A 21,559-nucleotide genomic window follows, 5' to 3' on the forward strand; every position below is an offset into this window, starting at 1 on the left:
CCGGGACAGTTTCCTTCATGTTCAAAAGCATCCGTACCCTAGAGTCAGAGCCATACTCTCTCGAGACTTTCTTCTCTTCGGTGAGCGGCGGTGACAAAACTTCTCACTTGCTTCTCTATTCACATGGCGGCAGCGACAAACCTCTTCGTCTGCCTCTATCTTCATGTAGAGGAGGCAATTGTGCTGATTTTGGTGGGATTGGGTCTAGAATCTTGATTGATTAGATCTGGTTTGGTGGTCCTACTGATAGTGATGATGGATTTGCTCTTGATTCGTCGATCGATGGTGGTGATAGCGACTGGCGCGGTGGCCAGATTGTTGCTATTGGAGGTGGTGATGCCTGGAGGAGTTCCAATGATGGTAGTGTGGTCTTCGATGGCGGAGGTGATATGTCTCAAGCTGACCTCTACCCTAGATGGTCTTTTGGTTCGAAGGTGATTGTGGTGACTGCCAGTGGTTTTGAACGTAATGCTAGCTTTCAGCCTTCATCTGGAGGCGGTGACTGCGTCTGGTTGGGATCTGTTCTCCTTAGAGATGAGGGCAGCGATCTGTTGATGGTGAAGGATGGTGATTTGGCTCGATCTGTTGATGGTTTTCATTGACGATGTTGGCGGTTGGGGTGGGAATCGGCTTGGTCGTGGTGGCCTAGCAGTGGCTCTGTGGCAGAGTTTTGCTGCGGCAAGGCTAGTTAGGGGTAGTGGTGGGGCGCCCTTCGCAATTGCCATGTAGGCTAATGCTTACTGGTGGGCCTACTGGGCTTGTGTAATTTTGGAGGGCATCTTCAATTCCTAGTTTTTAGTTTTTTTACCAGGTCGCAAATATCATATTATCTGAGGATTCATTTTACTATTTGTTTCGGAGGATCTTAATCTTTGTTTGGAATAAAGATGCGTTAATTTCTTAAAAGGTGGATGTACTGGGGGTGTCCTAGGTCTTATTCTTGTTCTAGAATAGGTGTTTAGGGTTTCCTAAGGAACGATTCTTTCTGTCGACTCTATAGGGGCGTTTCGTTTTTGTACTGCTTGCTGAATATATATAATGGGTTGACCTCTTTTCATCGAAAAATTTTTTTTCCGCTGGGACAAGTGCTATTTATTAATGATTTTTTATGTTTTCTTGCTAACGATGTTTATGTTCACACTTATACAAGAGAGGGTAATATTGTCAGCGCGAGCGAGATTAAACACATCGAAAACAGGTCCTGTGCTTTTCTAACTCAATGAGAAGCAATCTTGAAGAACTTTATTCCCAACAAAAAATAATTATTCAAAATCATGATTACCACATAAAATAATGAACTATAGGCGGTTCTTCAGGCCAAAATTGCATGCTTTTATTTTTACTCTAAAATTTTTCCACTTTCAAATCATGATTTCCAAGTACTTCTAGATGTGACGCAACTCAAAAATTTTGATCAGATATATTTATGATTTTCCGAAGTCAAAAAACCGAACAAATCATAAAAACAGAAACGAATAAAATTGAATCTAAACTTTTGAAGTCAGTCACTCTTCAACCAGCTTCTAAAATCACCGAAATAATAATTAATTCACTTAATTGTGCATAATCAATCCCTTGATATTGTAACAACGAGTGGTGCCCTCCTTTTCACACACCAGTATGAATTGCACTTTAATTAGTCTGAATAATGTTGTTTGTTATTTGCACACAGCAGTTTTGTGATTCTGGAGAGCCCCTTTAGAATCCAAACGATATGTGATGCCTTTTGGAAACTTCAAATTCAAAATGATAGGATGTAACTTCAAAATGAAAGATTGGAATAATATCAAGTTAGGGTCCCATATTTATTATTGACCATCTCATTGCATTGTCCATTTCAGTTCGTGGAATGGCAATAAACAAAAATTATTAACCAAAAAAAATAAAATTGTTACATAAACAACAAATGAAAGCACCATCTCAACGGCTATCCCTTCATTTTTTCTTGAGCAATTCTGAAAATGTAAACGAGAAGTGAGAAGAGAGATGTAGCAGCAGCAGCTTCTCTTTCGTTATCAAGCAACTTCCCCCGTCCAAAATGTTAAGCAAGCAGCACCAACTTTTCCTTTTTCTCTTCTCTTTCTTTTTCTTCAAGCACAACCTCTTTCTCTCTGAGAACCTCTACTGTTACTGTATTAGGTTGTTGAAGAAGATGATTTGTTGAGGACTCTCTCCTAACAATCCAAGCTTCATTTGCTCTATACGTACTCCATTTCGCAATTCCCCTTACCTTCCACTCTTGCAAATCTCAGTTTCAGCTCGATATACTCTTTTTCTTTTTAGGTATTTTTGGTTTGAGCATCACCTTTCATGAAAGTAGTCGACCTTGCACACTAATCTGTGAGAAGTATCACAGCACCAACCTTCTCCATCAAGTTATGTCTGCTTCACAAACCATAATCAGTCATTTCAAATTCTAAAACAGAGAGATATTAGATCAAATTTAAGGGATTAAGAACCGTACGTAATGCCTTTTGGTTTAGTCTCAGCATGGAACAAGCGCAGAAGGTCCAAATCCTATGACCACACAGACCCTTGTATGTTCTTCCATTCTGTCTTCTTCTCTTTCTCTGCAAATTTTTTTTTCAGGGTCCTCATCAACTTTGAATGATGATTTACCTACTCACTTTCAGGGACTTATAAGCCAGTGGAGTTCTGGCAACTAAATGATCAAACACCTCAACAAACGAAAAGGCACCATCATGGCTCTTCAGTGTTTACACTCAAAGAAATGGACGAGGCAACATCTTCATTCAGTGACAAGAACTTTCTTGGGAAAGGAGGATTTGGCCGCGTATATAGAGGAACTTTGCGCTCAGGAGAGGTATGTTAATATCTATAATAGAACGGTAAAAATACGATCCAGTTTCCCAGCACATACTGATGTCTGTTTGGAAATTTGTAGGTTGTAGCAATTAAAAAGATGGAGCTGCCTCCCTTTAAAGCAGCTGACGGAGAACGAGAATTTCGGGTAGAAGTAGACATCTTGAGCAGACTTGATCACCCAAATTTGGTTTCTTTGATAGGCTATTGTGCTGATGGCAAGCACCGGTTTTTAGTATATGAATACCTGCAGAAAGGGAACCTGCAAGATCACTTAAATGGTAATTCTCAGCTCAAATATACAGACTTCTAATCTAATCAGTTTTCTAACCATCAGACTAATCTATTGTCTTATAGGAATTAATGAGAAACACAAAATGGGTTGGCCTCAAAGGCTCAGAGTGGCACTTGGAGCAGCAAGGGGCTTAGCATATCTACATTCGAGTTCAACTCCTATTGTTCACAGAGATTTCAAATCCACCAACATTCTTTTAGATGCCAACTTTGAAGCAAAAGTATATAAACTGAAACTTTGCTTGAGGTCGCCTTTTGATTTGTTTTAAATTTGGACAAAGGGATATAGCTGAAATGTTGATAACTGTTCTGCAGATATCCGATTTTGGGCTTGCCAAGTTGATGCCAGAGGGAAAGGAAATGTATGTGACTGCTAGAGTACTTGGCACATTCGGCTATTTTGATCCGGAGTATACATCGGTACGTAAAATCAATACCAATTATTTTTGTTGTTGTTGCCTTGTTGGTAATGCTTCGCCATCAGATACAGTTGCACTTGAGCTCATAGATTTAAGTAATCCAATTAAACATTATAAGTATGACTAAATCCCATTTCAAAACAAAAAGTACGACCAAGTTTTACTAACTTTATAATGTAATTTTCCTATATCTTGTGAGAGTCGTGAAGCAACGCATGATAAATTATAAAATGAAATATTTGTATAACATGATAAAATCATCCTAACTCAAACAACACATGATAAAATGAAATATTTGTGTAACATTTTCATCTCTCTTAAAGAACTTTACACTTATATGACAAGAGGTGCATTTGGCAATAGACAGGAAAACTCACTTTACAGAGTGATGTTTATGCATTTGGAGTGGTTCTTCTTGAACTTCTGACTGGACGTCAAGCCCTGGACCTAAACCAAGGACCAAATGATCAAAATCTTGTACTACAGGTAGGATAAATTTCCCATTCTTGCTTGTACTAGTTAAGCGACACTCGCAATGAGATATGACCATAATTCATATCTCAGGTAAAGCACATATTAAATGATCGGAAGAAGCTGCGTAAGGTCATAGATCCTGAGCTGGGTCGAAGTTCGTACACCATGGAATCTATAGTCATGTTTGCAAACCTGGCATCACGATGTGTGCGTCCTGACAGCAGTGAAAGACCCTCCATGGCTGAATGTGTAAAAGAACTGCAGTTGATTATCATTACAAATGCAAAAGGCTTGTGAGTGGCCGCCTAAAGTACACACGTACTAATTGCAGGGTGGAGACTGTACAGACATAATGAAGATCCTTTACTTCATCTAATAAAAGAGTTCTTGAATCTTCAAAACTTGTGGACCTATGATCCTAAAAACAAGACTCCAGAAGAGCATTTGATAAGGATTCAGAAGAACTATAATGCAGTGAATTATCAGACAGTAAATAAGATCACACTGAACTTGGTTTTCTTGTACACAATCAAGAGATCTAGTAAGTAAACAAATAATAGATGATGTAAGATGTGGAAAATCACTTTCTTGTATCATTCTCTTATTGTTTTTGTAACCTTTCCTTTTATAAGTTATACACTGCTAAAAAAGAGAATAATATATTAGTGCTCTATATACAGATTCTCTTGTTGAGTTTATAAAGCCAAATAGGTGATTATATGACTACTTCAAGAAAAAAAGCATATCACTATTACAGTGATCCCAGGACACTAATTGAAGAAACTTCAAGCCTCTAGCACCAAAGCTAGAAAACAGAAGGGAAGGAGATGGGAATTCATTGAGGAAACAATATTGAGAACTCTAGGAAGAGTACAATTATTCAACATTCAAATATATCTTTTTGACCATTTACAGATCTAACAAGTTAAAGGACAGAGTTGATTAAATGATACCCAATTCCAATTATAGTTTGTATTAGAATAGAAGCTCAGGAGTCAGGACAACAATTTTTGATATTAAAATATATACAATATCTGAAACATATGTATCAGAATAGGACTGGAATAGCCAAAGCATCAGGACTACAGACCATGTACATACATAAAACGGAAAATGCCTGATAAGATTACCTGCAACAAAACAAGTCTCTACCATACGTGTACACAAAGCAAGCGCAACTTGCTGGAACATAGGGTCAAGCAGCCTCTAGCCAAACTTCAATCAGCTCGATAATCTTCACCCCCTCAAAGGTCTGTGACCAACTATCCTGGACAAAATAACCAATAAATGGAGTGAGGAACATGCAACCGAACGAGATTTCAATGCATAGCTATTTATGAGTACATCTTATATAAAATCCTCAAGAAACACAACTGATAGATCAAGAGAAGAGAGAGGGAGGGGGAGAAGTATATGAGGTAATCGAATGAGTAATGTAGTACAAACTGCATTTACCTAAAAACGACACATTACGTATTTCACATATTCAATAGTGATTTTCATCCTCTTCAGAACACAAAGTTTCTGATTCTGAAAAGCTGGTCAAGACTGGAAGTTTCTTGTACATTAAGTGTTTCCGCCTCTGCAATGTCAGTAGTATCAAAATGCTATCTGTCTTTACAATGTTGTAACCTGCTTTTGTATACATGTTGAATGGAGCTGCATCGATCATTCTGCAATGCAAGTACGCCTCTCTTGAAGAACTCATCTGAGAAATCAATTCCTCACTTGCCTTCAAAAGATGCCAGCCAATGCCCCTCCTGAAATTCACAATATCAGAAACCTCCAATCCAGTCTCGGTCATGAATTGTGAACATAAGCTTTTATGATTCTAGAGCTATACTGAGAAGTTCTTCTGATGATCCTAGTTCATAAAATGATAGAATTATGATAAACGAAGGCATTCAATTTAGGTCCAGCCACCCTCAGCCCTGGCTTAAATTTGGTTGAATGTTTTAGCTAGTGACTATGGGTGAGAGCTCAAACTAGCCAAATGAAGACTCTATAAACGAGACTGAGTTTAAGCCTCCTCAACTCAACTTGTACTTAACTATAAAATGCTCTTCAGCTTACGATTTAGATTGCAAATTACTGAACAACACAGAATCATAACTAGTCTTGTCATACGATTCCAATGCTTAATACCATCATACCAATCAAATCAAACAGATTAAGAAACCACACAAGCATCCAAGTTTTTCCAATTACACCATGCCTACTATATCTATAATCCTATCATACAATCATATATATCAAGACAAACAGTTACACATTGCCAATCACACAATGCAATTCGAGTAAGAAAAACCGAAACCGAACCTCCGAAGCGACTTCTTCACAGCCATGTTGCTTATATACGGCGAATTCTTGGGCGGAGTTGGCGTAGGAGTAGAAGCATTGGCACCCTTCTTGTCAAAGCAAACCTCCACAGTCCCCGCCAAAACCCCATCTTCATCTTCTCCTCCAAAGCCTCCATCTTTCTCCTCAAAGCTCTCACCTTTATCCTCAAAGCTCTCACCTTTACCCCCAAAGCTCTCATCTTTAGCCTCATCCTTGTTGCTTCTGTAAAACCCAATAAGCGTGGCGGTGTGGGGCATCAACTCCCTTCGTTCCATCAAGTACTGCTTGACCAAGAAGCCCAAGAGAGCCACATAACCAGAAGGCAGAAGCATCGACTCGGCAAACGACTCGGCCAAAAGCCCAACAGTGATGTCCATCTCCTCCGACCTCATGACCCGAACCCACATCGACCCGGACTCCAGTTCCTGATAGTACCTGAAATTCTCGAGCGACTTGAGCTTCTCGAGGTCTTCATTGCTGAGAAACCGGCCGGTTCTGAGTGGGGCTTCGAGAAATGAAGAGCTGGGTACTGATGGTGGGCTTGGAGAAGTAGCTGTAGAAGAATGAGAAGAAGAAGAAGAAGAAGATTTGAGAGTGTAACGATTGGAGTTATGGAAGATTCTAAAAGAGTGTTTGGGGATTAGAAGTGAGGTTGAGGGAGTGAAGTGGGGATTGGAAGAGAGATGGCGGTGTGGATCCAAAGAGAAAGAGAGTGAAGCTGCTGCAGCCATAGGAGTCTAACAACGTGATTACTCTGGTTGTGGAGTAGTAGAGAACTAGATGAGAACAACTTGCATCACAATTTGCTTCTTCTTTTTTTTGGTCAATTCCTCGATATTTTATTGACACTTGTCCTCATTTCCATCCTTCGGTAATTAGTTAGGGTGTGGTACTTTTTCCTTCGTCAATTCTGATCATGTTTGGAACGAGCTCTCTTATCGTCTCTTAGTAACTTTCTTTGTAAGATATAACTAGGATTCGCTCATTGGTGGGTGGAATGTCCATTTGGTTTAGGGATTGTATGTATCTTACAACGCAAACCAAATTGGTCAAAAGTAAGAGTCGAGATAACTTGTGAAAAATTCGTACCAATCAACAATTTAAATCGAATTAGTTGAAAGTGAGAATGAAAATGAGTTGCGTTATAATTCTATGAATCTATACTTTCTCTTCACTCTATCAATGCCCCAAATTAAGTCATGCTATATTTTGTTATAATTCTATGAATCTATACTTTCTCTTCACTCTATCAATGCCCCAAATTAAGTCATGCTATATTTTGTAAAATTGGGGTGAAGGATCATATTTGGTATCTTGTGCAAGAGAAGATTAAGAGTACGTGACTTTAAAATTGAACATAACAGTACACGTGAGCTAATTTTAATAATTATTTTCTCTAATCACAACAACAATCGTTCTTGAGTTGCAATCACAACTTTCTACTCATAAAGAGAAGACTTACGTCATTAGACTAAATGACATCAGCTATTTGAAAAATTGCCAAGGTTAAATATTTAAAAATAGAAACACCATCTGCAACGCTGACCAAAATCACAGTTACCAGAAGAAATGAACCCTCTACTAGTTTGTACTAGATGAATTACACACTAGTCTTCTTGACTATGGAAACAGGTTCATTACATACTAAACTTCGCTTGTACTCCATTGTTTGGAGCAAGTTTCACAGCATGCATGAAAATCTCTGAATGGAAAACACTCCATTTTTTCAGTTTCCATCTCCTTTGAGCTCTACTCTCAAAAAGGAAAATATTCAAAGTGTGAAGAATATAAGTTGAAGAAAAAGATATAACGATACAAATTCACATTCACACAAATCCCTCAAGGGAAACAGTTGATTTTGAAGGCCAGAAATTTGTAAAAACGTGGCAAGCTATGCATTCTGAAACAAAACACAGAAACTGCCAATTATCAACAAGTTGAATTCATTTGTACACTTCCCATAGACCAACATCCATGGAAACTACCCTCCAAGTATAATGATTACAAAGGCACCCTTAATTTAAATCTCCCCCAAAATTTCTGCACCAAATTCTCAATCTTCTTGTTTCCTTCAGTTACAGCAGAGCCCAAACAAAACCAGCCAATTCAATTTTGCCTACCTCATCTTTTGGCTTTGTCCGGATCAACCACCACCACCCAAATTTAGAGCAACATTAAAAAGAAGCCACCAATCTGGTCCTCTAATAACTCACATACCTCGCAATAATCAACCCCGATTCCATTTCTTCATGATCTCCAGCAATATCTCATTCCATGTGTCAATAGCCCCAGGCAAACACCAATGTACACAATCATTTTGCACCCTCTCTTTCACCCCATTAAAAAATGGAAATGGGTTCATATAAGGCCCAGGGTGCCCATCTGGCCTCATCAATGACAAATAGCTCACATCCAATTCTTCAACCTTAAACCCTGAAAACCCTTTACCATTCACCTTAGCAGCTTCCACTTCTTCCACCTCAACTTGCCTCATCTCAGCATCCATTCCTTCAAGATTTTTCTCTCCCTTGTTGTAAGGCTTGGTCTTGGGACAAGCCCCAGCCTTGTCCCACTCACCTTCAAAATGAGCTGGTGAAAATGTAGTCACAATTACATTGATCCCATTCTCACTAGTCTCTCTCCTTTCAGTTATGGTCTTTAGGGTAGTCCTTACGGCCTTTCTCAAAACATCATAGAAGCCAATCTCAGTGTGATTCAGACCAGGACAGAAATGACACCCAAGAGCTGAACCACCCTCAAAATACACAGCAGGATGCAAAAACCAATGCCCAACTGATAACACAACCATGTCCATCTTACCCATATCAGCTGCCCACCTCTCATCAACTTGATCCAAATACAATTCATTGTGATCAGGCCCTGATTTTGATTTCTCAACACCTTTAACAAGAAAGGGTGACCAATACACTGACACATTGACATTGTGAGAAGCAAAGTTCCACCTCCTAAACTTGTTGTCCTCACCATCAGTGTAAACAAGTTTGGGAGGAGAGGCAGTGGCTAGCATGCAAAGAAGGGACTCCAATTGGTTCCTGGCCATGGAGTCACCGACAAAAGCTATGTGCTTGTTTCTAAGGAGGTGGAGAAAAGTGTTGGGTTCAAACCTTGGTAAAGGGCACTGCTTGGGTTTCCATTTCCAGTAGAGATAACCCAAATCTGATCTCCCATGGGTGATGCAATTCTGGCCTTCCTTAATTATCCCACAGGTTGTGCCATTGTACAAAGGACCCATTTTGTCAGGGACCCAGTTCCCATCTGTGTAGTCACATTGAGTCTCTTTAGCTTCTGGTTTCTTCTCTTCTTCTTCTGCACAAAACAACAACATGCAAAGGCAAAGGCAAAACCTTGTTAGCTATATATAAGCATAAGAAATCACTAAAATTGCCAAAACCAAAACAAACCCAGTTGAGTAATTGACCAAAACAAAGCAAAATGCTTTACCATGTGAAGAGGAAGAAGAAGATGGAGTGGTTATGGAAATGGGGGTGGTGGAGTGAGGGAGGTGATGAACTGTGGAGGGTTGAGGGAGGTGATGGTGAACTGTGGAGGATTGGGGGAGAGTGGGGGAGTAAAGGTAGAGGCGGATTACAGCAATGGGAAGTATGACATAGATGAAATAAGGTAAGATTTTCTTGATGAAGGAGTGAGTGTAAGATGGAGAGTGAGATTGGTGGTCTTTGAATGGACTAACCATTTTCTATTCAAAGCTTAGTTGTGTTTGTTTTCTGGTATGGCCAGTTGAGAATGATGAATGAAAGGCTGAGAGGAGAAACAGGTGTTCTGTTGAGTTGGGGTTAAAGCTTGAAGAAGAGCAGAAGCGAGAGAGATGTAGAGACAGGAGGGGAAGAGCAGGTGTGATTCAGTCAAAACAACCCAAAAATCTCTCTGGTTGTCCAGCAACCAAGTCCATGTTTCGATATACCATTGGCATTTGGTGTGGTGATTGTTGTTGTCTTCACGCCTCTTGCAACATGTGGTACTACAACTAGCTACTACTGCTTCTCCTCCTTTTTTTTTTTTTAATTTACTATTTTTTCTTCAATTATTTTTTCTTTTTTGAGTGGCCTTTTCAAGGTGGAGTATGATTATTTGCTGCTTTTCCTTTTGTCCTCTTTGACATGGGTGTAGGCGTGTAGCCACCTAACAATAACTCATCTTAGATCAAACAGAAAGATGAAGTTATTAGCTACATATTGTATTAGCCTATTAGGATACAGTTGTCTTTGCACCGCCCTAACAGGTAGTCTCAGTTCCCTTGGTTATATCTTGCCAGGAGTCTTGTGTGCACCATGTTCCACCTGCATCGAGGTAAAAAATCAGATTTTTTACACCCAAATGCCCCATTTTGCCCCTCATCTTGTACTAATTCTCGTAACGTTAATCTCGTAACAAATTATACATGACCAACACACAGAATTTCATTTGTAAAAAGAGTGTCATACACACCGTTATACTTAAAAAAAATTTCTGCCATCGCGATATGCATCGAAAACTAGACTTGGTTGCAAATCACAGTCTACCAAAATTGTAGCTTTGTTTTATCCTTCAAACCCATAATGCAACAAAATAGCAAGTGTTGATGTCCCAAGCCCCAAGGACCAAGGTGGTGACTAGTTCTATACCAAGACAGCTTTCATTAAATTTGTTCCATACCTAGTCATACCTGTATTTTATTCTTCTAGATACCATGTACCATACTTACACAATGAAGAGAGGTTTTGTCTTCTTTTTTTTTTTTTTTTTTTCCCTTCTTGACTTTACAATAATGTTAAGGTAGCTATTTGTCATCTCTGCCTGTCCACCACACTTAATAGTGTGTACGTGTTACACCATGACTACTACCCTTGCTACGGTCTCTCACTCTGTCTCAATGGAGCTGCAATTATATGTGATATTGACACAAGTCATTTCCCCCACACCCCAAAAAAAAAAGACACGAGTTCATAATTCATATGAAAGCGTATTCGATCTACCGACGGTCGATGTTTATTAGCGGGTCAATCACCATTAAAATAGGTGATTTCGGTGATGTAGCATTTATTTTTATATATTTTAACTTTCAGCACCGGAGCTTGATATGAACAAAGAATGAGAAATTTACTTTAAAAGATTTGTTACTGTACCTTTCGAGATAAAATAATTTACCTTATTCATATTTGAATTAAGCTCTAGTTATAAAAATTACAAACAAGATAGAAACGAAATTAACGTCACCGGAATCACCCATTTTGGTGGTGGCTGATCTGTTAGTAAACGGTCGCTAATTTTCAAAAATTTGAAGGTTTTTAAGCAGTGCATATTGTTTTTGTTATAAACTTTCATAGTTAGATTGTGAAGGTTATATACTATCGAGTATTATATATATCCTAGTCATTAATTTGTCACGTCTTGGAGCGAAAAAAAAGAAAGAGTAAACTTAGATCTCTTTGTTCACATAACCCATTGAAAGGAAAATTGCTTTTGATAAAGGTCAAAAAAGTCACTCATTGCCATCATGTGAAGCGGAACAAAAGGCTAGAGATGGATGATGCATCACAAGAAATATACATATCTTTCAAGGCATTATGGGCATTACCTTTCATATGTTCCTTGAAGAACATCACGCACCATACGAAAGAAGGACACAGAAGAAATAAAGGCATCAAAACCTTCTGTTTTCTTTCGTGTTTTGTTAATTAATTCGATATATTTGACTAATTTCAGGGACTTGGTGATAGTAGTGGAGGGCATGCATGCATGTAGTTGTTAATTAGATTAAAACATCATCTTAAGCACGTACTACTATTCTCTCACCTTCAAATTCTTCATCATATAAAATTTAATGATACTTAAGACCCATGAATCCGTCATATGAAGTTGCTTTTGTTTTTGGCCTTTTGACAGGTGGGTGCTACGGAGCTTTCAACTGGTTACAACATAACATGCAAGTAATTACGTAATATATTTCATCGCTATTCAGTTCCTTTTTATTTCACAGTGAATTAAATCAATAATGCTGCAAAAATAGTACTAGAGCAATAATTCACTAGCCTTCACACATGCATGTATCATTATCACACTTATATTAGATTATTACCTTCATAAGACTACAATAAAACATGTTATTGGGTTCCAGATCGAGTACTACGTACTACTCATCATTAACAATGGAGTCTGAGTCCTGAAAACCAAAAAACAATAATGGAGAATCCCAGAAAACAACAAATAATTGTTTCTCTGATTTTCGAAACTACAGTAACATGGGATTCAGATTTAAGATCCGATCTAGGCATTCAATAATGAAGGTTCTTAGTCTCATATGAAGATCGAGCTGGGTTTAGTCAAACAGCATCTGATTAAGTATGGCGTAAAATATGCAGAATAAAATTAATTACTCGTACACGCATGCACCGACACATGGTACGAAGAAATTAAAAACTATAAGTAATATAGTTTAATAAATTTGCATGATCGATAAGTTCATGCATGATAAACATGATGATGAGGAGGAAGCTAGAAATGGAGAAGAGGATGGTGCCGAGATGGTCCAGATGGAAGTGGTGGCCAGCTCCCCGATAGTGTTCTAGAATGAGATGGGTAGTCGTGTCCCGACTGGTAGAGCCACGATCAGTGTAGCCGGTCACCGGGTCGGGTCCACGTTCGGAACAAAAGAAATGAGAATAGTGATCGGCACCGGTGCCACCGCCTAATATTACTGACACGTACGGTGGCCAGTGGTGGTCACACACTGACGGTAACAGGATCGAATGGAACGTGACAGAGATGGAAAATGATGTTTTGTTTCTTAGTGATTAATTGTTTGATAAACCGGTGGAACGATGATCATACGATTGGAGACAGGAATTAATGACCAGAGAACCAAAGACAACTGGCATATTGTAAGAACTAAGACGTAAAAGAGACTGTGTGTAGGACTCTAGGGCCAAAAAAAACAAAGGACTTTAGGGCTTGGATCCCAACTGTTGCTATGAGGTTTGCGCTAAGAGCAAGTTTACCCGTTAGGTCACCGGATCACCTACTATTCACTACTTTTTAGTATGTATTTTCATTTTCTGGGTCACGAAATACACTGTGCTCGTGACTCAGGGCACGAAATACACTGTGCTCGTGACCCAGATGATGAAATTAACACTAAAAAGCAGTGAATAGTGGGTGACCTGGTGACCCAACGGGTGAACTTGCTCTAAGGATCTGCGATATTTCTGTTTTATCTCCCGATATCTCTATATTATAGGGACTGATATATTATGGGACGGGAAAAATCTTATATTTTTTTCACCGTTTTTGTGAAATTTTTCCGATATCATTAAATATTCTTGATATATGATATATCCCTTAAATTTGTAAAATATGAGATGGAAAAAAAAAAAACTCAATTATTTACAGATAAACATACATTATGGAATATAGAGGTTATGTGGGGTGTAAAATTTTAACAACGGTTTCTAGTTAGAGCACATATTTCTTAATTGTCCTTTTGTTGTGTCACTATGGACTTGCATGATGGGAAGATTTGAATTGGGTGGTCTTCCTGGTACATTATTGGAGCTGTTGTTTAAGGGCCATAGAGTTGGTCGCAGCCCTCAACTAAATGAGTTATGGATAGCTTGTTTTTGCTCAACCCTGTGGTTCATTTGGCGAACAAGAAATAGGTGCAAGTTTGAAGGTATTGTGCCTAATGCTATGCATGCTTGTAGGATGATCTCAGGTTATGTAAATACTTCCGACCGCATAGCCACTGACTGCATGTTCAACTCTATGCAAGATCTTTGTGTAGTTAAGCGATTTGGGGTTCCTTGTAAACCTTGTCGTGCACCCCGTATCATAGAGGTAAATTGGTATCCTCCTTTAATTGGTTGGGTTAAAATTAAAGGCAAAATATTAGTTACTACCTTGTGGTTTATGTCCAAAATCAATTCAATCCTTTAACTTCTAATTTCATCAAAAACACCCATGTACTTTTAATTTTGATCTAATAGGTCCAATCTGTTAGTCTTCCGTTAATTGAGTCATTTAACTTGTTGACGTGACTCATATATGATCTATGTTTTATGATGTGGTGTTGAGGTGACATACATAGTCAGTTTAGGAGTGGATCCCACTATTAGAAATTTATGAAATAAAAGGTTTTTCAACAAATAATCAAACTATAACTGGAACCCAAAACAGAAGATTAACGAATTGCACCTATTAGATCAAAATTGAAAGTTCAAGGGTGTTTTTGATGAAATTAGAAGTCCAAGGACTGAATTGATTTTAGACATAAACCACAAGGCAGTAACCAGTATTTAGCCCTAAAATTAATGCAGATGGAGCATAGAAAATGAACTCACCGAGTGCGGGTTATGGTGGAGTTTTTCGAGACTATAATGGTGATGTTCTTGGTGCTTTCTCCTCCAGTTTAGATATCCCAAGCTCAGTTGCAGCTGAAGTAATGGTGGTAATTAATCAAAGCTATTGAGTTGGCTTGGGTTTGGGAATGGAAGCATGTTTGGCTAGAAGTTGATTCATCTCTTGTTCTCACATTCCTTCGCTCTCCTCACATGGTGCCTTGGCAACTTCGAGTGGAGTGGGGTAATTGTCTTCATTGGATTTCTCATATGCACTTTCGTTCTTCACACATTTATAGAGAGGGTAATCAAGTTGCTGATGCTTTAGCTAATTTTGGTGATTCTTTGTCTGATATAATTTGGTGGGATTCGATTCCTCAATTTGCAATTTCTTTTTGTGCCCGAGACCGTTTAGTGGTTTAGGTATTCGTAATTTTCGTTTTAGCTAGTTTGTAGTGCTTTAGTTGTTCTTGAAGAGTCATGTCTCTTCAATCTTTCGATGGGTACGGTTGTTGTCTTCCCCTTCCACCTTCTTGATGTACTCGTTTTTCTTTTCTTTCAATAATTTTCCCTCGCACTGTCAAGGTTTGCTAAAAAAAAAAAAAAGAGGCAAATTAACCTGTTTGGAAAAAATTACCTAGAAGTGAAACCTCTGAAGGCATAAATGGGTGAAGAGAAATCTCATCAAAGCGAATTTGGGTGAGAAAAAATCTTCTTAAGGCGAATCTAGTTAAGAATTAATTCCATAAATGCAAATCTATATGAGGAGAGATCTCCTCAAGGCGAATATGGGTGAGGAGAAATCTCCTCAAAGCGAATCTGGGTGAGAATTATTCTCTTCGAGGGAAATCCGAGTGAGGAGTATAATCCAGGTGAGGAGAATTAATTCTCTCAAGACAAATATAGGTGAAGAGAGAATTCATGATGGAGCAATTTCAACAAAAGAAAACAAACTTGATAGAGCCATGTTTCAAAAATAACTCATTTTAATTTAAAAACTTGGTGGAACCACCTAAAATCTCTTTTTGGATATATATGAAGTTGACATTCATATCTGTATATATGTAAAGAGGGGTGAAATTTGCACACCCCATTTTACAAATCACACACCCTTTCATTTTTTTAATAATATATCATCCCACAACCTTTGGCACTTCCTAAAATACCCTTGTCAGATTCTCTCTCTCTCTCTCCCTCAACATATTCTCTCTCCCCCACTATTCCACCCCTCCTCCCCCAATTCCTCAGCCCCAATCCTCCTAAAATACCCTCCTCATCTGTCTCCGCCTCTGCCTCAAAAGCAAATCCGGCTTCCAATCCAAACCCAAATACGATCACAATTTTTAACAAAGATACATACACATTCAACACAACTATAAAGCAAAAACAGTGAAATTATTCTTCTTTACTTCTTCTTCCTCAGTGAAATTATTCAACACAACTATAACCCAAGACTGTTCTGTTATGCCGTCTAGAAGAGAGTGAGAACAAATGGTCTCATTTTTGTGATGATGTTAAATCTGTCGGAGTCCATCCTAATAAATCCAGATTTACAGATCTCTCTCTCTCTCTCTCTCTCTCTCTCTCTCTCTCTCTCTCTCTCTCTCTCTCTCTCTCTCTCTCTCTCTCTCTCTCCTGCGCGCGCGCGCGCTACAAAAACCTTCCTCTGATACTAACTCGCTCGGCTCAGGCAACACATGTCCGACGCGAAATCACTGTCATTGATTCCAGAGTAGTTCGGACTCGGATCTTCAAATCCAAACGGCGAGGCCGCGGTGGCCAAGGGAACCGGCGAGACTCCGCCACATCGAGTTAGGGATCCAATGAGATCAGATCGCTCTGGATCGGCGAGTTGCTAAGTGGATGGACAAGAACTACATCCTCAACTGCTTCGGTACCACCGGAAAGGTAATTACATAGATAATTATGTATGGGCTAATTACTGTTTAGTACCCTGTGGTTTTAGTCCAACATCAATTCAGTCCCTCGACTTTCAATTTCATCAAAAACACCCCTGTAATATCATTTTCTCATCCAATAGGTCCCTCCGTCGGGATTCCGTCAATTTCAGCCGTTAACTGCTGACGTGGCAGTCCAACTCAGCAAAAGTGGGACCCACATGAAAGTCAAATACCGAAAATGACCATAGCCAACAAGATATGGAAAAATCTAAAATAAACCCCAAATTTTGGGGTTAGGGAGATTCGAACCCAGACCCCCTTGCATGCAAAGCAAAAGTCCAAACCACCATGCCACTTGCACGACTTTAATACATGTCAAACAACATAATATATATATCTGTATACCCAACAAGATATGGAAATATCCAAAATAAGCCTCAAATTTTGGGGTTAGGGAGATTCGAACCTAGACCACCATGCATGCAAAGCCAAGGCCCAACCACCATGCCACTTGCACAACATTGTTATATGACAAACAACATAATATATATATCTGTATATGTCAACAAAATCTGGGATTTATTTTATATATTACTAGCCTTCCTGCACGCGCGATGCGCGTGCGTATTATCCTTCCTCTCTTTGATCCATATCTCTCCGTGCTTGTTCCTATAAAAATCTCATAAAATATATAAATTTTTCCTGTAGTGAGGCCCGGTTTCATTTTTTTAAATAATTTTTTGTGGAAGATAACAAAAAAACCCTATCGCAAAAAAGTAAAAGGTAAAACAATATCCTTTAGTTTGAATTGTGTAGATCTTTGCATTTTTTTGTGAGTAAGAGTCCTTATTTTTTTCTGACCTTATTCCCTAAATAGGGAAATTTTTTATTTGCTAATACAATTTCAGTAAACCCACTCAATTTCACTGTGTCAACCAAGTTAAATCCCTCATTAGGTTTGGTGCAAAAACTCTCTTCTAAAAGTAACATTTAAAAGCTCCATATTGTTGCCACTGCATATAGTGTGCAATCATGGATTGGAATTCAAGTACATTTTTCAAATTCATGCTTTCTTGCAATGAATGAAACATAAGTCATTCAGAACAACATGACACTATCCCTATCTGTCATTGAATCTGGTAGGTTCCTCTAAACTGTCATAAAACATAACATCACATCTTCATGAACTCTATTTGAAGATCGAAGATAATTAACCTGTGCTGCGTCTATGCCTCCTTAAATGACTGTGCAGTTATGCATTTTCCAAGCAATATTTATGTGTAATTCTCCCAGAGAACCTAGGTGAAAAGAACAATATAAAGTAAGTTAAGAGAACGACAAAGCTATAAGCAGTTATTCATTTATTTTTTTCGAATTTGTTTCTCACTTGTGTGAGCCACCAAGAAATCCTGTGTAGAGAGAAAGAAATCAAATTTATTTCTGGTTGAATTCACGTACAGAACTGATGAGCTTGAACCTGTGTAAAAGGAAAACATGAAGTTAGTAAGTGGTAGAACATCAGTGTGTATTCTGGTTGGATTCACTTTCTGTTTGTGTGTACAGAACCATAGAAATAACTTTTCCTTTTTCCTTCACCTCTGTGATTGTTTCTTTGCGACCAAACTAATGTTATTGATGTTGTTGACCTCTGTGATTGTTTTCCTCCAACTCTATGGTTGGTTTCGTGTACCTACCCCTGCTTTCCTGCACCTATATTGAAAACAAAATAAAGGGAAACAAACTGAACCATCAGAAAAAATAGTGTTTGACCTGTGTAAAGACGCAAAGAAATAAGTTAACAGTCAAATAACTTCACACAATCAAAGAAAGAACAACAATTAATGTTAATCTTCAACAGAATAATGCTAAATAAGGAGTACAGGAAGAGCAACCGAAGAGCAACTTGCAGATATATATATAATATACATAAGGACCTGTTGACAAATGAATACACACTATTAATGTCTAGCACTATTATTACCAAGAGAGGAAGGACCTGTTGACAAATGTACATAAGGACCTATGTATCTGGAAGATATAATCAGTACTTTCAGACCCATCTCTCTTTGGGGTTATGGTACCTATACTTCTGTGTATTAAAATTCTTCTTTTGATTATATTTAGTTTTGGTTTGTGTAGAAAGAGAACTCATAGAGGTAGAACTCAAAGCAGATCGATAAGGACCTGTTGATCCATATTCAAGGTATGCTTTTGTTTTGGGGTTTGTGGATCTGTATATATGTTTGTGTGTGTGTTTTTTTTTTCCTTTTCTTTTCTTTTTCTGATGCTTTAATAATCATGAGTTACTTGCAGCATGTATATATGAATGGCAGATTGGACACTAGATATAAAATTATGATCAACAAGCAAAACTGAAAGCAAATCGATAAGGACCTGTTGGTCTATATTCAAGGTATGCTTTTGATCTTTTTGGGGTTTGCAGATCCATATATGTTTGTGTTTCTCTCTTTCTCTGATGCTTCAGCATTCACTTCACTTGCAACATGTATATATGAATGGCAAGCAAAACTGATAGCTGAAGCATAGGGACCTGTTGATCTATACTCGAGGTCTCTCAATTGTTTAATTGTGCCCCATGTCATTTTCAGAATCCTGATATTATTAAGATCCCTTGCTCAATTTTTGTTGCGTGTTGATTTTTCAATTTTTGTCGTGTTGTTGAAGTCAGATATAAGGAGATTGAGAGAATGAATTGTCTGATATTATATTCATCTCACAGTGGAGGTATATAAAGAAGATTACAAGAGTACAATAGGTAAGTATTAACTACGAAATAATTACAAGATATTCTATTCCTAACGTTACGCTATGACTCACGCTAACACTCTCCCTCAAGTTGGCGCATACACATCAACCATGCCCAACTTGCTTAGTGAGTCATAAAACACCTTTCTGGAAACTCCTTTGGTAAGCATATCTGCAAGTTGCTCTTCGGTTGACATAATATATAATATAATATATATATATATATATATATATATATATATATTATGTTATATGACAATATATATTATGTTATATATTGACATATATATATTATATTATATATTATGTCAATATATATATTATAATAATATATATATATATATATACATGTTGACATAATATATAAAATAAATCCCAGATTTTGTTGACATATACAGATATATATATTATGTTGTTTGTCATATAACAATGTTGTGCAAGTGGCATGGTGGTTGGGCCTTGGCTTTGCATGCATGGTGGTCTAGGTTCAAATCTCCCTAACCCCAAAATTTGGGGCTTATTTTGGATATTTCCATATCTTGTTGGGTATACAGATATATATATTATGTTGTTTGACATGTATTAATGTCGTGCAAGTGGCATGGTGGTTGGGACTTTTGCTTTGCATGCAAGGGGGTCTGGGTTCGAATCTCCCCAACCCCAAAATTTGGGGTTTATTTTAGATTTTTCCATATCTTGTTGGCTAGGGTCATTTTCGGTATTTGACTTTCATGTGGGTCCCACTTTTGCTGAGTTGGACTGCCACGTCAGCAGTTAACGGCTGAAATTGACGGAATCCCGACGGAGGGACCTATTGGATGAGAAAATGATATTACAGGGGTGTTTTTGATGAAATTGAAAGTCGAGGGACTGAATTGATGTTGGACTAAAACCACAGGGTACTAAACAGTAATTAGCCCATTATGTATTTAGTTTGATTTTGCAGCTTTGAATTGTGGATTTGGGGTTTACTTTGAATTGTGAATCGTCGAGGCTTACTTGGAGAGGGAGGCGGCGGAGGACTTGGAGGAGGCGGATATGGCTTGGTCGAGGAGCTGGGTGCTAAGGACGAAGTGGTGCTTGGATTGGATGCCAGATTTGCTTTTGAGGCGGAGGTGGAGGGTATTTTAGGAGGAGGAGGATTGGGGCTGAGGAATTGGGGGAGGAGGAGGAGGTGGAATAGGGGGGAGAGAGAGAGAGAGAATCTGTTGAGGGTATTTTAGGAAGTGCGAAAGGTTGTGGGATGAAATATTATTAAAAAAATGAAAGGGTGTGTGGTTTGCAAAATAGGGTGTGCAAATTTCACCCCCCATATGTAAATTCAATAAATTGACTGTTTTAAAAGACATATATTTCCAAAATATCCTCGACATATCCCCGATATCTCATTTTTTCAAAGTTCCAATAGATATGTAAAAACTTATATTTTAATCCTTGATTGGAGCCAATTTGTTACGTAGTATGGTGATAATTGAAGAAGCTACCTGTGAGGCACATTTTACATTTCACTATATCACTATATTATTTTGTATTAATGGTGTGATTATAATACTAGAAAATTTGAATAAAACAAAATATATTTATAAGATTTGACATGTCACACATGTTTCTTATAGCACATTCAAAGTGTCCAACTATGTTAAGGCATTTATTTCTTAAAATTATCATGCGCCGCAATCTCATCATTTATGTCCTATATCCAAATCCAATGGAGTTAACCGTGGCTATAGTTAGCAAGGCTAACGATGCCAATGCCTATCCTAATACAAGCGAGGCTAATGATGTCCATGCAAGTGAGATTAAGCACAATCAAAATATGTCGTATGCTTTTTCATTCCCGTGGAAATCAAGATAGGAGCTTTTTCTAAGATAATAAAAAATTCTCCAAAACCATGATTTTTCACCCAAAATTTTCTAACAATATGTTTTTCATCAGTAAATCAATATTTTAAAAGAATTATAGAACTAATGAAACTAAATTTCTTTTACTGACTTTCCCAAACTGAAAAATTGAGAAAATCCTTAAATAAAATCTTGTCACAATTTGTGCAATCCGTCACTTGAAACAGCTCATAAAAATCATGTTTTATCGATTGTGACACATGAGAATTTCAATATAAAAAAAAGGTGCTTTCAAAATTTGACATATTTTAACATGCCACAAGTGTCTTAGATAACACTTTCCAAAGTG

The 21,559-nt window shown here is 38.0% G+C and overlaps 3 protein-coding genes across 6 annotated transcripts; 1 reads left to right on the forward strand and 2 right to left on the reverse strand.

The window, feature by feature from the left end:
- Positions 1 to 2,073: 2,073 nt before the first annotated feature.
- Positions 2,074 to 4,675, forward strand: LOC112197810 (probable serine/threonine-protein kinase PBL28). Its single transcript, XM_024338676.2, has 7 exons — positions 2,074 to 2,537; positions 2,634 to 2,824; positions 2,906 to 3,104; positions 3,181 to 3,338; positions 3,433 to 3,537; positions 3,900 to 4,022; positions 4,101 to 4,675. The coding sequence occupies exons 1-7, from the start codon at positions 2,468 to 2,470 to the stop codon at positions 4,305 to 4,307; spliced, it is 1,053 nt and encodes a 350-aa protein (XP_024194444.1). The 5' UTR covers positions 2,074 to 2,467; the 3' UTR covers positions 4,308 to 4,675.
- Positions 3,760 to 7,160, reverse strand: LOC112197811. 4 transcript variants are annotated; one of them, XR_005810024.1, is made up of 4 exons: positions 6,330 to 7,160; positions 5,466 to 5,770; positions 5,141 to 5,277; positions 3,760 to 4,268 (listed from the first exon to the last, which is right to left on the reverse strand). XR_005810024.1 is itself a non-coding variant. In XM_040518377.1 (3 exons), exons 1-2 carry the CDS (start codon positions 7,079 to 7,081, stop codon positions 5,497 to 5,499), a joined length of 1,026 nt encoding a protein of 341 aa, XP_040374311.1. In that variant the 5' UTR covers positions 7,082 to 7,160; the 3' UTR covers positions 4,953 to 5,277; positions 5,466 to 5,496. The 4 variants fall into 4 exon arrangements, 1 of the variants encoding a protein (XP_040374311.1); XR_005810023.1 differs by having other exon boundaries at positions 3,760 to 4,349; XR_005810022.1 differs by having other exon boundaries at positions 3,760 to 4,428.
- A 960-nt stretch (positions 7,161 to 8,120) lies between these two features.
- Positions 8,121 to 10,378, reverse strand: LOC112199834 (protein ALTERED XYLOGLUCAN 4). The gene is made up of 2 exons (XM_024340798.2): positions 9,813 to 10,378; positions 8,121 to 9,677 (listed from the first exon to the last, which is right to left on the reverse strand). The coding sequence occupies exons 1-2, from the start codon at positions 10,063 to 10,065 to the stop codon at positions 8,578 to 8,580; spliced, it is 1,353 nt and encodes a 450-aa protein (XP_024196566.1). The 5' UTR covers positions 10,066 to 10,378; the 3' UTR covers positions 8,121 to 8,577.
- Positions 10,379 to 21,559: the final 11,181 nt, after the last annotated feature.

This window comes from Rosa chinensis, chromosome 4, assembly GCF_002994745.2.
Source record: "Rosa chinensis cultivar Old Blush chromosome 4, RchiOBHm-V2, whole genome shotgun sequence".
NCBI lineage: Eukaryota > Viridiplantae > Streptophyta > Magnoliopsida > Rosales > Rosaceae > Rosa > Rosa chinensis.